This window comes from Arvicanthis niloticus, chromosome 26 (genome assembly GCF_011762505.2).
Source record: "Arvicanthis niloticus isolate mArvNil1 chromosome 26, mArvNil1.pat.X, whole genome shotgun sequence".
NCBI classification, from domain to species: Eukaryota; Metazoa; Chordata; class Mammalia; order Rodentia; family Muridae; genus Arvicanthis; species Arvicanthis niloticus.
This window is the reverse complement of record NC_133434.1, coordinates 25,275,617-25,293,414: the sequence shown is the minus strand read 5'-3', so window position 1 is coordinate 25,293,414 and position 17,798 is coordinate 25,275,617. Positions and strand designations below refer to the sequence as shown.

At 47.9% G+C, this 17,798-nt stretch overlaps 1 protein-coding gene across 2 annotated transcripts; it reads right to left on the bottom strand.

The window, feature by feature from the left end:
• Positions 1–21: 21 nt before the first annotated feature.
• Dnaja4 (DnaJ heat shock protein family (Hsp40) member A4) lies at positions 22–16,947 on the bottom strand. 2 transcript variants are annotated; one of them, XM_076925261.1, is made up of 8 exons: positions 15,718–16,947; positions 15,256–15,394; positions 8,814–8,994; positions 6,615–6,719; positions 5,768–5,995; positions 4,598–4,828; positions 1,949–2,049; positions 22–1,853 (listed from the first exon to the last, which is right to left on the bottom strand). In XM_076925261.1, exons 1-8 carry the CDS (start codon positions 16,185–16,187, stop codon positions 1,638–1,640), a joined length of 1,671 nt encoding a protein of 556 aa, XP_076781376.1. In that variant the 5' UTR covers positions 16,188–16,947; the 3' UTR covers positions 22–1,637. The 2 variants fall into 2 exon arrangements, with proteins under 2 accessions (XP_076781376.1, XP_076781378.1); XM_076925263.1 differs by lacking the exon at positions 15,718–16,947 and adding an exon at positions 15,485–15,603.
• Between the last annotated feature and the right edge of the window lie 851 nt (positions 16,948–17,798).

The window sequence follows — 17,798 nt, the reverse complement described above, 5'->3', positions numbered from 1 at the left end:
AAAAGAAAAAAAGCAAAGCCATTTGTCTCATACCAGCTCAATTTTAATTTTAAAGTGAAAAATGTACAGGTGGGAAGGTTAAGCAACACCCTGTAGATTCATAACAAGGAGCTGAATCTAGTTTTGTCCTACCACAAGCTAATTAGTAGCTCTCTCCAGCAGTGATTTATTTGTAAGTCACAGCACAGAAACACCACCCTGGAGTTGTGGTCCATTTATTAATTGGAGGAAGCAGTTTTAAGTCTGTCATGGCCTGTGGTCAAAGTGAGCATTGTACTTGGAAAAAATAACGTTTTACTGGCCAGCAGTGTTCTTGGGGAGCCTGGTCCCGCTAGCTGGCATACTCGACCAGCCATGGGTCTCATCTGCCATTTGACACACACACAAACCCCACCCCAGGGGAGGTTCCTGATCTGTGTCAAACTCTCTTGTAACATAAAAACCAAGTAAGGGTGGATCTGACGGGTCATCCCAGCAGCTTGAGAAGCAGGGTATTTAACTTCATTGTAGAAAAGGGAGTAGTAATGGCTAGAGGCTGAGGTAGCCTTTATTTAAAGTGCAGTCTACTTGCCAGGACCTGTCCCAAGCAGCTATCATTGTCAGTGATGTTCATGTCAGCTAACTAGAACCTGGTTGGGTCAGTTCTCACCACACATCAAAAGCAGAAAGCCCTTTGCAGTATGGCTGTACAGTGAGAAGAACGGGCCTTTAGGAAGGAGATATACTGAGGCCTTAAGACATTAAGCTGGCTGTGCCAGGAGCTAAGCCACCAGCACTTCCCTTTGGTTGGTTCTGCAGGTGCACAGAGGCTGCCAGGGATATAGCCTTCCTTAGGGAAAGCACTTTGGTGGGACAACACTGAAAAAGTCATCAACAGATAATCATTAAGACCACAAAGAACAAAGTATGGGGTCACAGGCAAATGGTTTTATTGGCTTATCGTTTAAAATGGGCTTGTCATCACAAGGCTTGGGAAGTTCAGAAAACTTCCAAAAGAGATGTTCAAACAAACCCCTTTCTAACCTTAGTCAAGGGGAAAGAACGGTAGGCCCTAGACTGGCTCTGCAGCTTTTGAGTCCAGCCTACTCAGTGTGAACCAGGCATGCCGGGCCTACTGCAAGCCATACATGTGCTCTTACTATCTAAGAGTTCTAGAGTCTAAATTCAGAAATGTTACTAGCAGACCTGAGCTCGTATCCTCGGTGACTCTGCCAAGGGAGAAAGGGGAGAAAAACCACAGGCTAGAGATGGGCCAGACACCCACTTTGTCTGCCTTTGTTAGGGCCCAAGTGTGGCTCTCTGGGCCTACTGTGGGAATGAACCATGGCAAAGCCACTAAGCACAAAAGGTCAGTGTGATACTGGCATCTCCGAAATATGTCCTGAAAGTACAAATGAACAGATTCCATATGCAGACTAGAAGTGATTGAACTTAAAACATTTAAATATAAATCAAGCTATAACTTAAGTTACAACTAGAAGAAAAACAAGGAAACCCAAAAGATACTCAGCAATGGAGACTGCTGAACACATAACAGGACACCCCAAACACGAGGCTATTAAAGCGATGCCATTTTCATTGTGCCAAGTTTACATTCATCATGTACTAGTCCAACCAGGCCATGCCGCACCGCACCATCATGCTGTCTGGCATTGCACGCCAGCGCGGGGCCCATCGTCATCTTCCTCATAGGCTTCCCTGTGCTGGCGCCAGCTCTGCTCGTTGGGATTGAACTCCTTCAACTCCACCTGATCCATGTCATCTGTGATCCTCACCTTCTGCCGAGGGGGAAGCAGAGCCTCCAGCTGAGGAAGCTTCTCCTGAGAAAGCCACTGTTTTTCAGGGAAGACTACCTGCAGAGGTGAGCACAGAGGGAGATGGGTTTCTTTGCTTTTGTCAAGGTAGTAGTGGATGGTATGTCTAATGAGAGTAAAGAGACTGTACTTACTAAAAACTGTATGATCAGCATCCCCTTCTCCAGAGGGGCTTTGTAGATGGGCATTCCCTCATTGCGGACACATTTCAGGTCCCCATGCTTTATCACCTCACCTGTCAAAAGAAAGTCTATTTATCAAACAGGAAGCTGAGGGGAGCCTAAAGAGGTTAACCTCCCTCTAAGAAGAGCCAGGGTAGTTGCCTTGTGACGGGCAGAGGGTGGAGTGCTATCCCTGTTAGACATTAAGCAGCAGACTCTGGCCCACATCAGGAAGGCAGCAAGCACACTGAGACCTCTACCATACTGTAGGATGGTTTAAAGTCAGGACACCTGACCTCATTATCCATGCTTAGCCAAGGGTGGGCTTTGCCAAAGTCACACAAATGCTGCCAGTCCTAGCTCTCTCCGAAACGCTAGAATTTGGGATATTAGAATGCTTGGGGACTGAGACACAACACCAGGCCCAGTTCTGTTCATAACAGGTGACCTAGGGCCTCGTGTGAAGTGCAGTCTTTCTACTTTATGCCTCAAGTGACAAGAGGGACTGGGTACCTGGGAGATTGTGGAGTGGAGCCTAAAGATAGGCATCTCTGATGTTAGAACTTGACAGAGTCTACATCACAGTATAAGCCTTGACTTGTGTGTGTGTATATATATACACACACACACACAAGTCAAGGGGTGTATATATATATACACACACACATACACACCCAAGTCAAGGTATAAATGATCTTGACTAAGTATATGTAAGCACATGTACATGGGGTAAAAAATGTAGTGGCAAATCTCACATTGGTGGATTTTGTATATTTTTATCTCTACAACTTTTTTGTAAGCTTGAAATCTGTTTTCCTGAGACAGTCTGTTTCTTACGGCCTTTTGTAAGTTTGATCTGCTTGCTGAAGGTCCTCGTGCTGGGATTAAAGGCCCGTACTCACATACTTGGTTCATGTGGTGCTAGGGACTGAGCCCACAACTTCGTGAGTGCTATGCAAACAGTCTACCAGCTAAGCCGCATCTCCAACGCACACACCCAATCTCCACAGACCAGGGTTGGCTTCAATCTTGCAAGTCCCTGGTTTCAGCCTACTGAGTGCTGGGGTTACGTGTGTACGCCATGCACGGCTGTAAATTTGAAACTCAGGTTTTTAAAATCATCATAAACTGGCCAGTTTAATAATGCAGTCTCAGGCAGTGGTGGCACACGCCTTTAATCCCAGCACTTGGGAGGCAGAGGCAGGCGGATTTCTGAGTTTGAGGCCAGCCTGGTCTACAGAGTGAGTTCCAGGACAGCCAGGGCTACACAGAGAAACCCTGTCTCGAAAAACCAAAACAAAAACCCAAAACAAACAAAAAAAATGCAGTCTCATTTGCTATCATCTCCAGCAAAGGAGAAATGAGAAGGAGCCAGAGAAGACTGGAAAGAGAAGAGCAGACAGAATGGGGAAATGGGCAGAGGCAGGAGAGGTCCTGGAGGCTGGACACAGACATAGGTGCTCACCTGGTCACAGGACTTCAGTTCCAAGGCCTGTGCCAAAGGCTTATCAGCCAGTTACCCACCTCTAGACTCTCACTATAGGTAAACCCTGCCTGTGTCAAGGCCCCAGGACACAGATTTCCTAGCCTCTTCTGCACCATGCAGACATCTTGGCTGTGCACAACTGTCTATGTCACTAGCCCAGCCTCTGCCTCAGTCCCTTCTAGACAGGTGCTCTAGAGCCCAGATGGACCCATGACTTCTGTAAACATCAGCCTTCCTGGGTGCTGAGAACCTGGTGACTGTGTAAGTGCTGAGAGACTGGACCCAGGGTCCTGGGACCCCTCCTTTGCCTTCAGCCCCAGTGCAGCTCCTCTAGGGTGTGTGGCAGTTTCTGTGGAAGCTTCTCAAGACATGCTCTCAGCTGATGTCTTTCTTTCCCTTCAGGAAAATCCTATTTTAAAATGTTTTCATGTAACAACTCAGAAAACAGAGTTACATACAAAGACTCAGATACTCCTTGACAGCAAAGGCCTGTCACCAGCTGTGTTCCACTATTCAAGTTTTTACACTTTTGCTTAGGTGGAAGGTTCCAGATAAAATTTCAGGCTCAAGAGATTCTTACTTGAGAGTCCTCTTCCTATCCTAGGAGGATACTAGAGAAATCCATCATATTCTCTAGTCACGGGTGGTAATCTCACCAGCCGGGTTAATGAGTTGGCACGGCAGGTAAAGGCTCTTGCTGTGCGGACCTGATACCCAACCTAAGTGTATCTCTAGAGCCAGAGATAGCAGAGAACAGGACAGACTCTAAAGCTGTCCTCTCACTCCATACACATACAGCACAGTAAAGGGTAAAGAGATGGTGTGGCAATTAAAGATAGGTACTGTTCTTACAGCGCAGGACCAGAGGTCAGTTCCCAGCACCCATGTCAGGTGACTCTGACATGGAACTGCATGGAACTCCAGCTCCAGAAAGAGTCTCTGGCCTTCAAGGGTACATTTACATGAGTGTACACACCCACACAAGGACACATGCACATATGCATAATTAAAAATAAAGTGTATCTTTAAAAGAATAAGATGATGTCATTATTCAGAGTGTCCAGCTGAGACCACGAAAGCCAGCCATTGTGCACAATCTGTTAGCCAGACATGCGGAACACGGAAGTGGTGCTTACCTGACTTAGATGAAATGACAAGGACTCGATCATCCAGTGTTTTTATTGTCTTCTTGAAGCCACAAAGAGCTTCAGAGAGCTGAACTTTCATTTTCATGATCAAATCATGGCCTCGTCTCTGAAAGACACTATGATCCTTCTGATCAAGCACAATTATGACATCACCAGGCTCCAGCTCAGGCTCCTGGTCGCCTTCTCCATGAAACAGTATCTTTTGCCCATCCTTCATACCTGTGGAACATCACCCTCCTGATTAGCACTTCTCACAGCCAGTGCTCAGAGCTTCTGAAGGGACAGAAATTTGGGGCGGGGGGGGGGGGGGGGGGAAGGTGTCTTAACTCATTAACCCTCCCAGGCTCCCGTGGGCACAGTGTTGGAGTAGCTTTAATTCCAACACAGGCCCTGGATCAACGGTCATGAGGGAGAAGTAAGTAAGATCCTACATCTGATCACATCACCCTCCTCAGACACTGTGAGGCCACCACCCACTTCCTGGTCCACGTGGGACATGGCTCTCGGCTTGAAGGGGAGACTTGTGGAAGTGCCTAGTCTTTTTAAGATGTTGGTTTACAGACGCAACATAAAGGCATTTTAAAGGCATTATCTGAGGAAGTCTTTTAGCAGTTTGGTTTTTGGTCTCAACTGATGTATGACATATTTGTTGGATCAGAAAGTCAAAGAATTGAGAATTTTGGAAAAACAGAAATGGGCCTAAGATGATGGTACCAGGAAAAAAAAAAAAAAAAAAAAAAACAGCAAGGGAAAGCACTGCATCTGGTAGAATCTGGAGCAGCACAGGGAAGACAGGGAAGTGGGGGGCTAGCATACAGGTCTAAAAACCTTTAAAAGCTATGGCAGCCAATGAGCAATAAAAGCCATTGGGAAAAATACTTCAGAGATTCCTAAGGAATACATTGAAAGGACGGGCAAGGGCAGCTGAACAGACTCGGGTCAACACTCTCAGAACGTAGGAAAAACTTAAGAGTTTTTCTGTGACCTCATTGGTTACAGGCCAGGTCATAGAAAGATGACCTGAAAAGGGACTCCTGGCAGCCTTTGTCCTATAAACATGCTGCCACCAGAGCCCCATCCTGACACCTGCACCCTGAGCCCCTGAGCGTGCCGTGATTAGCAGAGCGGGGCCCTCCAGCACTGAGTGCTCTGCCTCACCTTTTTCCACGTGCACCTCGATAATCTTCTTCTCTCGGGTAACCTTGGCGCCACTGCAGTTCTCACAGCGGTCCTTGGGGTTGATGCGCTCGCCCTGGCCCTTGCACTCGATGCACACAGTCTGGATCTGCTGTACCATGCCCGGCCCGATCTGCTGGATATGGATCTGCATCCCCCGCCCCTTGCACAGAGGGCACTTCTCCACGGATCCCTTTTTCCCACCAATGCCTGTGGAGGTGGGAGACAAGCGGAAGAGCTGTGTTCCTCAGCAGGGAGCTGCCTACCCCACCAGGCACTGTGCTTAGCATCCTATACTTATTAAAGCAATGTGGGGGTGTTTGGAAAAGAATAGTCAAGCAGAGCATATCTAGATGTTAACATCTAACCCAGGGTGCTAACGCCTGTGCCACAGTCTGGGACAGGACATAAGCCTCGTCAGCGCAACATGGGTTGTAGGGTCACTAGATTTTACTTTTCTTGAAAATTCAAATATTAAACATTAAGTAAGGGCTTACTGGGACACGGACACATTTACTTATGCACTGTGATGGCAGAACAGTCACAGATGTCTTACTGGCTCGTACTTGACAGGAAAACTCTGCCGACCCTGACATTAGGAGAACTGTCCAGATTTTGAAAGTTTTAGAATAAGTGCCAACATACTGAATAGATGTGCAGCCCAGAAAAAATAAAAACATTAAGGCAAACAGATATGGCTTCAGGGTTCCCTGCGTACAAACCCTGCTTAGCTCCTACGTTTGACAAGATCAGTCCTTTTTCTCTGAGCTAGGAAACAAGCAGAAACGGGGATCTGAGCTGTGAGAGGCATTCCGATATTAATTTTTACCTTCACATTTCTCACAAATTACATTTTTTTGGAGGGCTAGTTTCTTAGTGATTCCATTATATAAGTCTTCCAGAGTTACTGACAGCTGGTGCACAACATTCTTGCCTGCCGAGGGACAAAGAGCCAGTTAGTGGGACTAGCCAGACCACTGCCTTACACTATACCCCACGACTCTTCTGGAGGCCTGAACGCTAGAGTTGGGTCAGAGCCCGCCCTACCCCACAGGAAGTAATGCATCATTAAACCAACCTATCCTACTAGTCCATGCCAAGATGGAGGGCCATCAACAACAAAAAAGTGTCCATTTTCATTTTCTGAGGATACAGAGAAACGAAAGTCAGTTAAGCAACAATCCTAATTCTTACACAGGACATTTCCTCAGAGATGAAAGAGGGCAGTCTCCAGCTCCTTCAAGGAAAGTCTTGCTTGGGCACGAAGCCTTTGACCTGACAAGCTCTTCTGTAGTATATGGTCAGGCAGGAGTGCTTTTCTCTGACCAAATCTCTTGTCGGCATTCAGAATGGAAGGAAGACCTGGCCCTCAGGATGCAGTCTGGCTGTGCTGGCACTATCCCTACTCCTGGGGAACCAACACAGCAACACTTCCCTGTTGCCCGGGTGTTCTAGCAGTCACTGAGACAAGGTGTCCTGGTTTTTGGCTGTCATCTTTGAGAGATGACTCAATTAAGGGTGTGAAGCTTTTCATTTCAAGATAGCTAGAGAGCTGGGCAAGAAAAGACCCAAAGTTTTAATCACGTTTGTACCACTAAGTGCATGAACAGGCAGCACCCCAGGAGTGGGGAGGGACTTTTCTCTCAATAACACTGTGGTTTACAGTACACTGTGTGCACAGAATCGATAGCCATGCTTTTTAAAGCTCAAAGCCAATTATAATGTGAGAATAAATACATTTATCCAGGAGCTCTTGCTGACCAAAGACGCACTCCTTAAAACTAATGAGTGTACTTCTCCAATCTAGCAGTGCAGTTAAGCTTGGCTGTCTATATGGTTTTAGGATCCAAAGTGGATTATCTGCAGTAAGCTGGCAGGGGAGGGGCTATCAGCAGAGAGACAATTCAGCCACACAGCAGCCAACTAGTAAGGCCTGCTGGCTGGAGGTGGGAGTACAGAAGTAAGGCTGACAGAGCTCCTGGCAGGGTGCAGTCCCCTAACATGGAGCTCTGGGAGGAAGCAGCAGGAAGGTTACAAGTTAAGATCACCCCTCAGCTACATAGGGAATCTGGAGACAGCCTAGGACACACTAAACCCTAACTCAAAGTAGGAGGCAGGAGCAGGAAGAGGGTAGGAGACACATGAACCCCTGTATGTGTGTGAGGGACTGTCATTTACCTCCTAGGATTGAAGCTGCTAACCAGAATGGATTCTGAGAAGGTCATTCATTTTACAAATATTTTAAAACAGAGGTCAACTTTGTTTTTCAGAACATCTGATGTTGGCTGGGGATGAGGCCACCCTGAACATGGCAATATCCTGACCAGAATAACAAGAGAGCCTGCAGGCCCTAGCCCAGATTGGGGCCCAAGAGTTGGATGGGTGGGTAAAAAGGGGAGGGAAGAGGGGCACTCTTGATAGATTTGCTAAGCACTGAAATTACGTCCCTTTGGACACTCCAGTGCTTGGCCATACAACAGGGGATGAGTGTGACCTTACTCATTTGTTTGTTTTGAGACTGGGCATCACTGTGCAGCTCAGGCTGACCTAGAACTCAGTAATACTTTTATTCTGCTCACCTGGGTGCTGGTATCACACGTGTTCCTCAATTCTATCTGTAATTCCATCTGCTCCTTTTTTTATGGGGCATTGGGACGGTGTCAGATAATTAAATATACAAGAGATTCCAGTAGCCTGCACACTAATAAAATTCAAAACTATTTAATAATCTCTAACATCCACACTTTTTAGAAGTATGCGCTGTCTTGATTCCTGCAACATAGACACTATAAACCTCGCTTACATTTCTTTACAAGCATTTATAGGCTGGAAAGATGGCTTGGAGGGGAAGAGCATTTACTGCCAAGCCTGACCTGAGTTCAATCTATAGAATCTACGTGACAGGAGAGAGAACCAACTCTTGCAAGTTGTCTTCTGATCAAACACCTATACAGAGCTACACACACACACACACACACACACACACACACACACACAAATGGAAAAAAAATCAGTTAAAACCATTTACCTCTTCTTTCTCTAGTCATCCGGCCTCCACCACCAAAGAACATGTCAAAGATATCCATGGGTGAAGAGAAGCTGGGGCTACCCGACCCCCCTTCTTTAATTGCCTGTTCTCCACCTTGGTCATAGATGTCTCTTTTCTTTGGATCTGAAAGTACTTCATATGCCTGGGATATAAGTTTAAACTTTGGAGAGAATGAGGGGGGAGAGAGATATTAAAAATGAGTCCCAGAGAGGTTTGCAATATTTCCCCATAAGCAAGCCTACCTCCGAATGTAATCACAAGCCACTCCCTCCAGCTGCTACGTCTATATATCTGCTGCCAAAGGACAGACATTATAAGGAACTTTGCTATTTCAAAGACAGGGCTGGAAAGCAGTGGAGAGAGAAAGCTCATGGCCACTTGGTAGCACCAGTCAGAAGACATGGAGTCCAGCAGGAGAAGGAGACTCCAAGGCTTCATCTATAAGCACTGCAGCCCAGGCTTCCCAGTGTTGCCATGGATTCCAGCTACAGGAATCACTTTACTAGATTACAACTGTGAAGTCCAACCACAGACGCCTGTGACACCTGTGCAGTGCCAGACACTATGTGGCTGTACCGCCCTCACAACTCCACATATCCGAGTGTCTCCCCTCCCCAATCTGTTATGTCAACACCAGTCTCAGCTGTCAACAAATCCTGGTGGTGCTTACTCTCCATCTACATCTCTGGAACTCTGACAGATGCAATTCCCCATGTGTGGCATGCCTTCCAAAAATTTACCACTAGAATCCAATTGTAAGAAAAGAACTAGAAAACTCAAACCGAGAGGGGCCTTCTGTAAGTCTAAACAGGAAAGCTGAGCATAGAGGCTCACCCTATGAGTGATTATGCACAGGTAAAAATTATTATAAATGGTGTTACTGGAACAAATGGGAAAACTATGTTTCCAAGTGAAAGTCATACATTTGCCAACTCCTGGGATTACTGTAAAGATGTCCTTGTTCCTAGGAAGAGCATGCTATAGAAATTAACTGTACAGTCCTTACGAAAGCACATAGGAAAACTATGTGACAAATATCTGTAATTGTGAGGCCAGGTGGAGAATGTCTCTTAATACACTCTTAAGTATATGAACCTATCTAAAATAAGACAAAGAACTAAAACCTGTAACTCTGTCCTTGCTATTTTGTTCTATCCAGGAACCTCCTCACTCCTGCTTTTAGCCAGTTCTGCATCAACCCTGTGAATTGTGACCCTCCCGAGCCACCATCCTTGCTGTTACCTACAACCCAACTCTGCCCTCCTCTCCTCTTTGGCCCCCAGTAATTGTGTTTTGGAAAGGTCTCACCTTGTAGCATAGTCTGGCCTAGAACTCACTATGTCATCCAGGCTGACCTCAAACTCACAATAATCCCCCTGCCTCTGTCTTCTAAATTCCTGATCTCAATATTGCTCTAGTCCACAGCCTCTGAGCTCTCTCTGAACACTGTAACATATGCCCCAGGGCTCCCTATGGCAAACACAGGACCTCAAGCCTCTGCTCAAAGCCTCCTTTCCCAGGGAGCCTAAACCCCTCATGTCCCAGCTTTCAAAGTGCAAGCCCACCCACAGGTCTCCCAGCCCCTTCCACGGGCACTACTTTCTGCCATGCAGTTAGGATTCACACTATTGCCCACTGCAAGACAAGCCCCATGAAGATGGGCTGCCAGCTTGGAATACCAAGGGTGCCTTTGAGCCTACAACTGTGTCTGCCATGTGGACAACACTTGGCAACTATCTGTTAAATGAACAGCTCAGTTCTGGAAGTTCAGATAAGAATAAATGAGGTTGGCTCTTGGCCCTCCCAAGGCTAATCTTTACTTGGAAGGACAGAAATATAAACTATACTGCATGACTTCTTAGAACCTACGGGGTAAAATAAATGCCACAAAGACACAGATACAGAAACTGACAGAGATGTTAAGTCATCCTGTGTCCACAGATTCCTGACCAAGACCTAATAAGCAGGAGCAAGAAATAGGAATCAGCCAAAAAAGGGGGGGAAGAGGGGGTTAAACGTTTTAATCAAACATTTATTTATGTGCATGTCTATGGGTATACATGCATATGCATGTAGCACCATGGAGGCCAGAAGAGGACATACAGATCCCCGGTGCTGGAGTTATGGGGTGAGCCGCCTGACATGGGTGCCTCTGTAGGAGCAGTATGTGCTTAGCCTCTGCGGCATCTCTGCCGCCCCAGGAAAGAGTGTTAAAAACCCTTCGTGGGGCAGGGAAGATGACCAGGAGGTACAAGTTCCAGCCATACTGACCTAAGTTCAGATCCCCAGAACATGAAAAAGCCTATGTGCTATGAGCTTTTGTAATCCTCCAGTATGGGTGTGGGAGGAGGAGAGACAAAAGGGAATGCCTGGAAGCTCTGGGGCCAGCTAGCCTAGCATATACAACACAGTAACAAACAAACAATGCCCGCTCCAACAATAAGGGAGGAGGCAAGTGTTAATTCCAAGGGCTGTCTCAGCTCCACCTAGATACCACGGCATGCGTGCACCTACCCTCCAACACACACAAAGCCACCAGCATCACACACACAGCTGTTTATGTTCTGAGTTAACTCCCACAGTTTTTCAAGGAAGTGAGGATCACATACTATGATTGCTTTCTTCAGTAAAATAAAAACAAAAAACAAACCACCAACAGGAGGCATGGGGATTAAATACATAGTTTGGAAGGTCAGAAAGTAAGTAGGCTAGGCTGCCACCAGGGGCTTCTGGTGCATTACCTTCTTTGAAGGTAAGTATGCTCAAGAGGGCCCCCTAAAACACTCACCAAACACTCTGGATACCCCAATGAGGCTTGGATTAACAGATGAACTGAAGAATAAAAAAAAAATTAAAAAAAAAACCCTGCATGTCACTTGAGTGATTCAATTATAGGCTAGACCTGATGGGACAGGGGCTCTAAATGCTTGTAACAGGTCCTCCTACCTCTGGGGACCTGTTCACTCTGGGGTCAAATCCAGCTCCTTTAAAGATCTCCTTTCCTCCCAGTTGGAATTAGGGTTCTATGATCTTTGCCACAGACCTTTCATGGAAAGACTATTCAGCTGAGAAATGGCTCTGAGAACCACACAGCAACCTGGAAACGTACTTATGATAAAGTACTAAGAAGGGGAAACTGCAGGTGTATAGCTCACGCCCATAACCTCTATACTCAAGGAAGCTGAGGTAGGACCGTTGCTATGAGGTCGGCCTGGACTCCTGGATACTTTGTAACAAAGCAAAAACAAAATCAAAAGGAAGGGTGGAGGGGATAAAGGGAGGGTGGGTAAGGGCCTGGAGAGACACAGGGTTGGGCTGGACACACTCCAGATAGCTTTTCCTCTGTATTCTGAAACTTCAGTTCTTTTCTTTGAGACAAAGTCTCATGAATCCCAGACTTCCCATGAATTTACTATGAAGCCCAAAATAGCCTTGAACTTCAGATCCACTTGCTTTTATCTCCCAAGTGTTACAGTTGCAGGCATGTACAATTACCCCTGGCTTACATGGCACTGGGGACCAAACCCAGGACACTGTGCATGCTGGGAAAGTACTGTACCAACTGAGCTACATCCTCAGCCCATATTCGGAAACTTTCTGCATTGTTACAGTCTGCTAAGATTTTTATCTTGAACATCTGTTACTCAAACTAAAATCTATAATGAAGTGGGCGAAAGAGCAAAAGCATCTGGATAAATCATCGGCTATCTTCACCCCTGAAAGGACTATCCTTGCTGACCTGCCACCCTGGGCCTTACAGAAAACCAACTGCAGTTCCAACAAGCATAGACCTCATGTAGGGCAGAATGGCTGACAACAAACACAGGCTGCCCACTGCTTAGCAACACAGGACAACAGAGCAGAAAACAAAGACCAACACTCTGATGGCGGGTGTCTCAGCTGTCCTAGGACTCGGAGGAAAGGACACACTCAATCTAGTTTTAAGACATTAATAATATATGAGAAACTTAGGTGGAAAAAAATTCACACCTGTAGCATACATAGTAGTCCCAAACTACATACAAATTCTCACAAACCCCTGGAAAAGCCTGCATGGTGTGCCCAGCACATCATAGGACCAGAAGAGAAGCTGTTTGGTGTGCGAATGAATAACCAATAGCTCTCTGGAGAATTCTATAGCAGTTTCCACAAACTGTCCCCAGTCTCCTTGTCCCCTCAGATTTGCAATCCACATCCCCCAGCCCCTCTCCACTGTGCCCTCCCTCCCACTTCTGAGAGTTCTCTTGCTTACACATGGAATTAAAAAATTAAAGTCTGTTTCTTCTGACCTCATTACTCAGCCAGCCAACAAACATTTTAGCATCTATATGTCATGGCTAAAGTCATCCATGCCCTTAAGTGGAACAGGCATCAGACCGCTAAGGGTCATCACGGTAAGATAAGGTTAAGGCTGGTCAGCCAGTCTGTGGTCTGGGGTGACCTCTGTCAAGATGGCTTAGTAAAAAACTAAAGAAAATGGGTCACCCATTCATGGAAAGTAGGAAGGGAGGTGCATTTCTGACAGTGGGTACACACTGCCCTCCTCCCAGCACATAAAGAGGGACCTGTCATATCTTACTTTGTAAAAGAATTATTTATGTGATACTACCTTGGGTACCTGGCTATAAATAAATATTAGTTTAAAACAAGGGCAAATAACCCACCCAGGCAGGTGTGTAGGTGGTGAAAGCTACAGACTATGCGAAGAGGGCAAATACAATCTGCTCTCATTTCAGCTGGCAAGCAAACAGCAGGGACCACCTCTTGGTGACTGTGATGTGACCTGAGACCAGAGTGGAAGGTTTTCCCCCAAGTTGCCTGCTGAAACAGAAGGCAACTCGGGAGCCTCGAGGCTCTCCTTAAAGAATTGTCGTCTGCAGGATGGAGAGATGGAGGGGTGGAGAGATAGCTGCTCTTTCAGAGGACCAAGGTTCAATTCTTAGCACCAATAGAGTAGTTAATGACCATCTGTAACTTCAGTTCCAGGGGATTTGACACCTTCTTCTGGCCTCCAAGGGCCCCAGGAAGGCACATGGTACACAAAGATACATCCAGGCAAAACATCCATACACACAAAAATATCCAAAAAAAAAAAAAAAAAAAAGAAAGAAAGAAAGAAAGAAAGAAAAGAAAAGAAAGAGGTCAGCGATGCATAACTGAAACGGGGAACATGTCTGTGAATCACCAACAATGCAGAAAGCTGGTGACTTTAAAGGCTACAGTAAGCCACCTAAATATAGACAAGAAGGGACACGAATGGGTATAATGGTCTTACAGGGAAGCATTTTAAACTTGTGACAGCCACATTCAGCACATGTGGCTAAATATAAATATTCTATCATTGCTGCCACCAGCCAATCTTCCTTCAGCAGCTTCCCTGCTCCAGCTTGGAATTACTAATGCAGACAGGTATTTTGATCCCAGTGTCATTTCCACAGGTCTAAACGCTAAACAGGGTGCTCACTGGCTCCAAAGGTGGCCCAGGTGTGACTGCTATGAGCTCCAGCCATGGCACTGGCTCCCCAGACTCATCTGGGATGGCCAAAGTGGTTTTTGGTTTGGTTGGTTTGCTTAGAGGTTTGTTTTGTTTTCTTAAACGGCAAGAAATGAAGAAAGAAACAGGATAGCTAGCCAGCTCTCCTTGCAATGGCTGGTACTTTGACTCGCCTATTCAGGTGGGTCATGTCCTCTTTGGGAACAAAATGAAGAATGCCTTATTTCTGTAAACAGGATGGAAAAAGGTGCAAATTAGGGCAACAATGTGCAGAGCTCTTCAGCCTACTATCTGTCTGTACTTATGGTCAACTGTGGGTCATTTGTCACAGGAAACCTGGAGTTCTCACTATAAACAGATGTGTCAGGTTACAGACTTCTGCACCCCTGATTCATAAGGACAACAAAAACGTGACGATTCCGTATCTCAAAACTGTATCAGGCAGGAGGTGGCCTCAGAGATCAAATCCACTCAACCGCTCTCAAGAGGGACACTGGGTTTGTCTAAGGGACAAGTCAGATCACAGGAACTCATCCCTAGGGCTTATGCAACACGCGGAACATAAACACAATATTTCGCTGCCGGGGGTGCCCACCAAGCACATAGCTTCTGTTCACCGGTGCCAGGGTTTCTGGTTTGCCGGCGTCCTCTCCCACAGGAATGCCAGGGTTACCTCTAAGAGCTGGGCTCCGGGAGCCCTGTCAGGGTCCTCACAGCCGGGAGGCAGGGGCTCCAGAAACACTTGTAGAGTGAACAGAGGCACGGATGGCTGCTGGCACTGGCGCCCCGCACCTAGGTGCCCCCAATTGACTGCGCCCCGCGGCCTCCCTCGGGCTGGCGCGGCGCCAGGAGAGAGCCTCTGCGCCGCCTTCAATAATTCACAGCCCGGGTCCTCCCGTGACCCCGACGCCCCGCGGAGCCCCGCACCTTCTCGCCCTCATCCGGGTTCTTGTCCGGGTGGTACTTGAGCGCCAGCTTCCGATAGGCCTTCTTGATCTCCTCCGGGGACGCGCTGGGCTTCACCCCCAGGATGTCATAGTACTGGGTCTCCTTCACCATCTTGTCTCTGCGGGGTGGGGCGGGCGAGGCGGGTCAGCGCGTCCCCGACGCCCCCGGGGCCCCCGGCCCGCGCCCCCGCCGCCGGCCTGCGCGTCACCGTCTCGGTCGCGGCCGCTTCCCGGAGCTCCGTCCCGAGCGTGCGCCCGGGACCCACTTGCGCTCCCGGCACCGCCGCACTCGAGCCGCCGGCACCTCCGCCGCGGGCTTTTATTCGGCGCCGGCGGAAGGTTCCGCCAGGAGGCGTGACGCCACAAAGGCCCAGAACCTTCGCGGAGGTTCCGGCGGCTCCGGGGCTCGGTTCTGCGGCCGGCTGGCCGGGCGCGCGCTCACCCGTTCTCCTCGGAAGTCTGCTCCTCTGGTTGGCCGTCCGACTCCCCCGAGCTCCAGTTCTGACTGCCGCCCCGGGCCATGTTGGGATGCTCGGGGGTGAGGGGCTTCGGCGTGGACGGTTCGGGCTTCGTGTTGGAGGGCGTCCGCTGCCGACTGTCACGCCGCCCCGACACCAGCCCCTTGCCCTTGCGTGGGTCCGCGGGGTTGGGCCGCTCTGGGATCCGCTGGCCTGCAGGAGGGCCTCGTGTGCGCGAACCCTGGACGGAGGAGAGCTTGGACTGGGAGGGCAGCGTGCGTGCCGGCCCCACCCGGCCTCTGCCTCGGGGTGTGGCCCCCTTCTGTTCGGTCACTGCGGGGGTGTGCTCTGGGGTCTGCCTCGGATTGTTGCACTTTTGAAGGTGTTGGAGTGGATGGCTGCCTTCTGTGGTGGTGGTGTCGAGATCCTGTGGTTGCTGGTTCCCCCTAGGCATCTTGAAGGCCGGGTGACCCTTAGCCTTTGAAGATTTGAACAGCGGCCTTCAGGTGGCCTGAGTTTGGACACGGCCTCTCTACTGCCCACAGCTGGAAACCTCATAAGTACCCCAAGGGTGAGGAGTGACGTCTCCCAGCTGTGAGCAGTGATGACGTCTGTCACATGTGAACAGTGACATATTCCCAAGTCTTTCAAGGATGGTCAGTGATCTCTCTTTTTCTCAGGTGTGGGAATCCCTTCCCCCCAACACACACATATAAATAACAGTGCACAAATGGACCAAGGCAAAGCCATCGACCAGTAATGCAGCTCTAACGGGCACTGGAGCGTACAAGACCAGGCGGTCCAATCTTCTTCTCTAGGCTGCTTTCAACGGCTGCCATGATTAAGACTACTCAAAAAATGTGGGTGTGGACTGGCTGCTGCAGCGCTATCAGAATACTGCAGACCCTTCTGGCCTACTTAGGCTTCTGTTGGTGCAACACTTTATCCAGGAGAGGAAGCCACTCTGCCCAGCTTCCTTGGGTCCACTGACTGGGTTTTGATCGGGTGGCTGAAGCTCCACTTTCATGCGTGCAATAGGGATACAAACGACTTAATACGCATGAGAAATTAAGCCAAGCCACTAGCTTCTTTCCCGGGGAACATGGTAATTCACCTTCTGGGTCTTCCTCCTGTACAGCAGTCACTTTTGGGCAGATTCAGAACCGGAGGTCAGGAATTTGTGATCCCATTCCTGTATCTTCTCTCCATGAATCTCTGCCTCGGGTTATTTCTCCGTTACTGTGACGTGTTCACTGTCAAGTGCCCATCTTTTCACAGGACATCTGTAAGAATCAGAGAACAGAAGCCTCCAGACAAGAACCTGACTTGCTCATAGGGATCACTAAGAAACATTCTTTTCTTTTTCCCCCCTGTTTTGTTATTGATGTTACCTTTAAAACAAGGTCTTGCAACTGTTCCAGGCTCCCAAATGCTGGGATTATAGACATGAGGCATTACACTTAGCTCATCTGAAAACGTCTAAAACTCCAGGCTACATCCCAGTTACTGCAGAGCTTCCAAGTAGAATGCAGGCACCCTGTCAAGTGGCCCTAGTATTGGAGCTAAAGCTGAGAACACAGCGCAGCTGCACCATTTCCCCCAGATTTAGTTCTGTGGACCAGCGGCATTGGTAGGTGGGGCATGGGAGAAAGATGTGGTTAGAACCTAGAAACAGAGATCTCAGTTTATAGCTGACTGGCTAGTTAAGCTTGTGTTCTTAGCCTTCCAAATGCTGGGGTTACAAGTGTGCACTGTTGAGTGTTACCCCGCACATTATTTCTGACTGGTGGGTTTTCTTTCTCTTTTTGGACAAGGTTTCATTCTGTATTCTTGACTGTCCTAAAACTCACTATATAGACCTTGAACTCACAGAGATCCACCTGTCTTGGACTCCCAGATGCTATATTTAAAGGCTTAGGGTTTTTTCTTTTTTTTTTTTAATCTTTACATCTTAGCTAAACATGGATAAAAAGTTGCCCTTTACCAACTTCTATACTGTTTTCTCTGAGCATTTTCCAGTCTGGACCTTTAAAGGCTGTATCTCTAGGATGACCCTCACCTCCCC

Excerpts from the sequence above, each read along its gene's own strand:
- Dnaja4 (XM_076925261.1), bottom strand. The coding sequence starts at position 16,187 with ATGCCTAGGGGGAACCAGCAACCACAGGATCTCGACACCACCACCACA. Across the intron at positions 6,720-8,813 it reads GATGACTAGAGAAAGAAGAG|GCAAGAATGTTGTGCACCAG; the intron begins GTAAATGGTTTT and ends GTCCCTCGGCAG. Across the intron at positions 4,829-5,767 it reads CGAGGTGCACGTGGAAAAAG|GTATGAAGGATGGGCAAAAG; the intron begins GTGAGGCAGAGC and ends GATGTTCCACAG.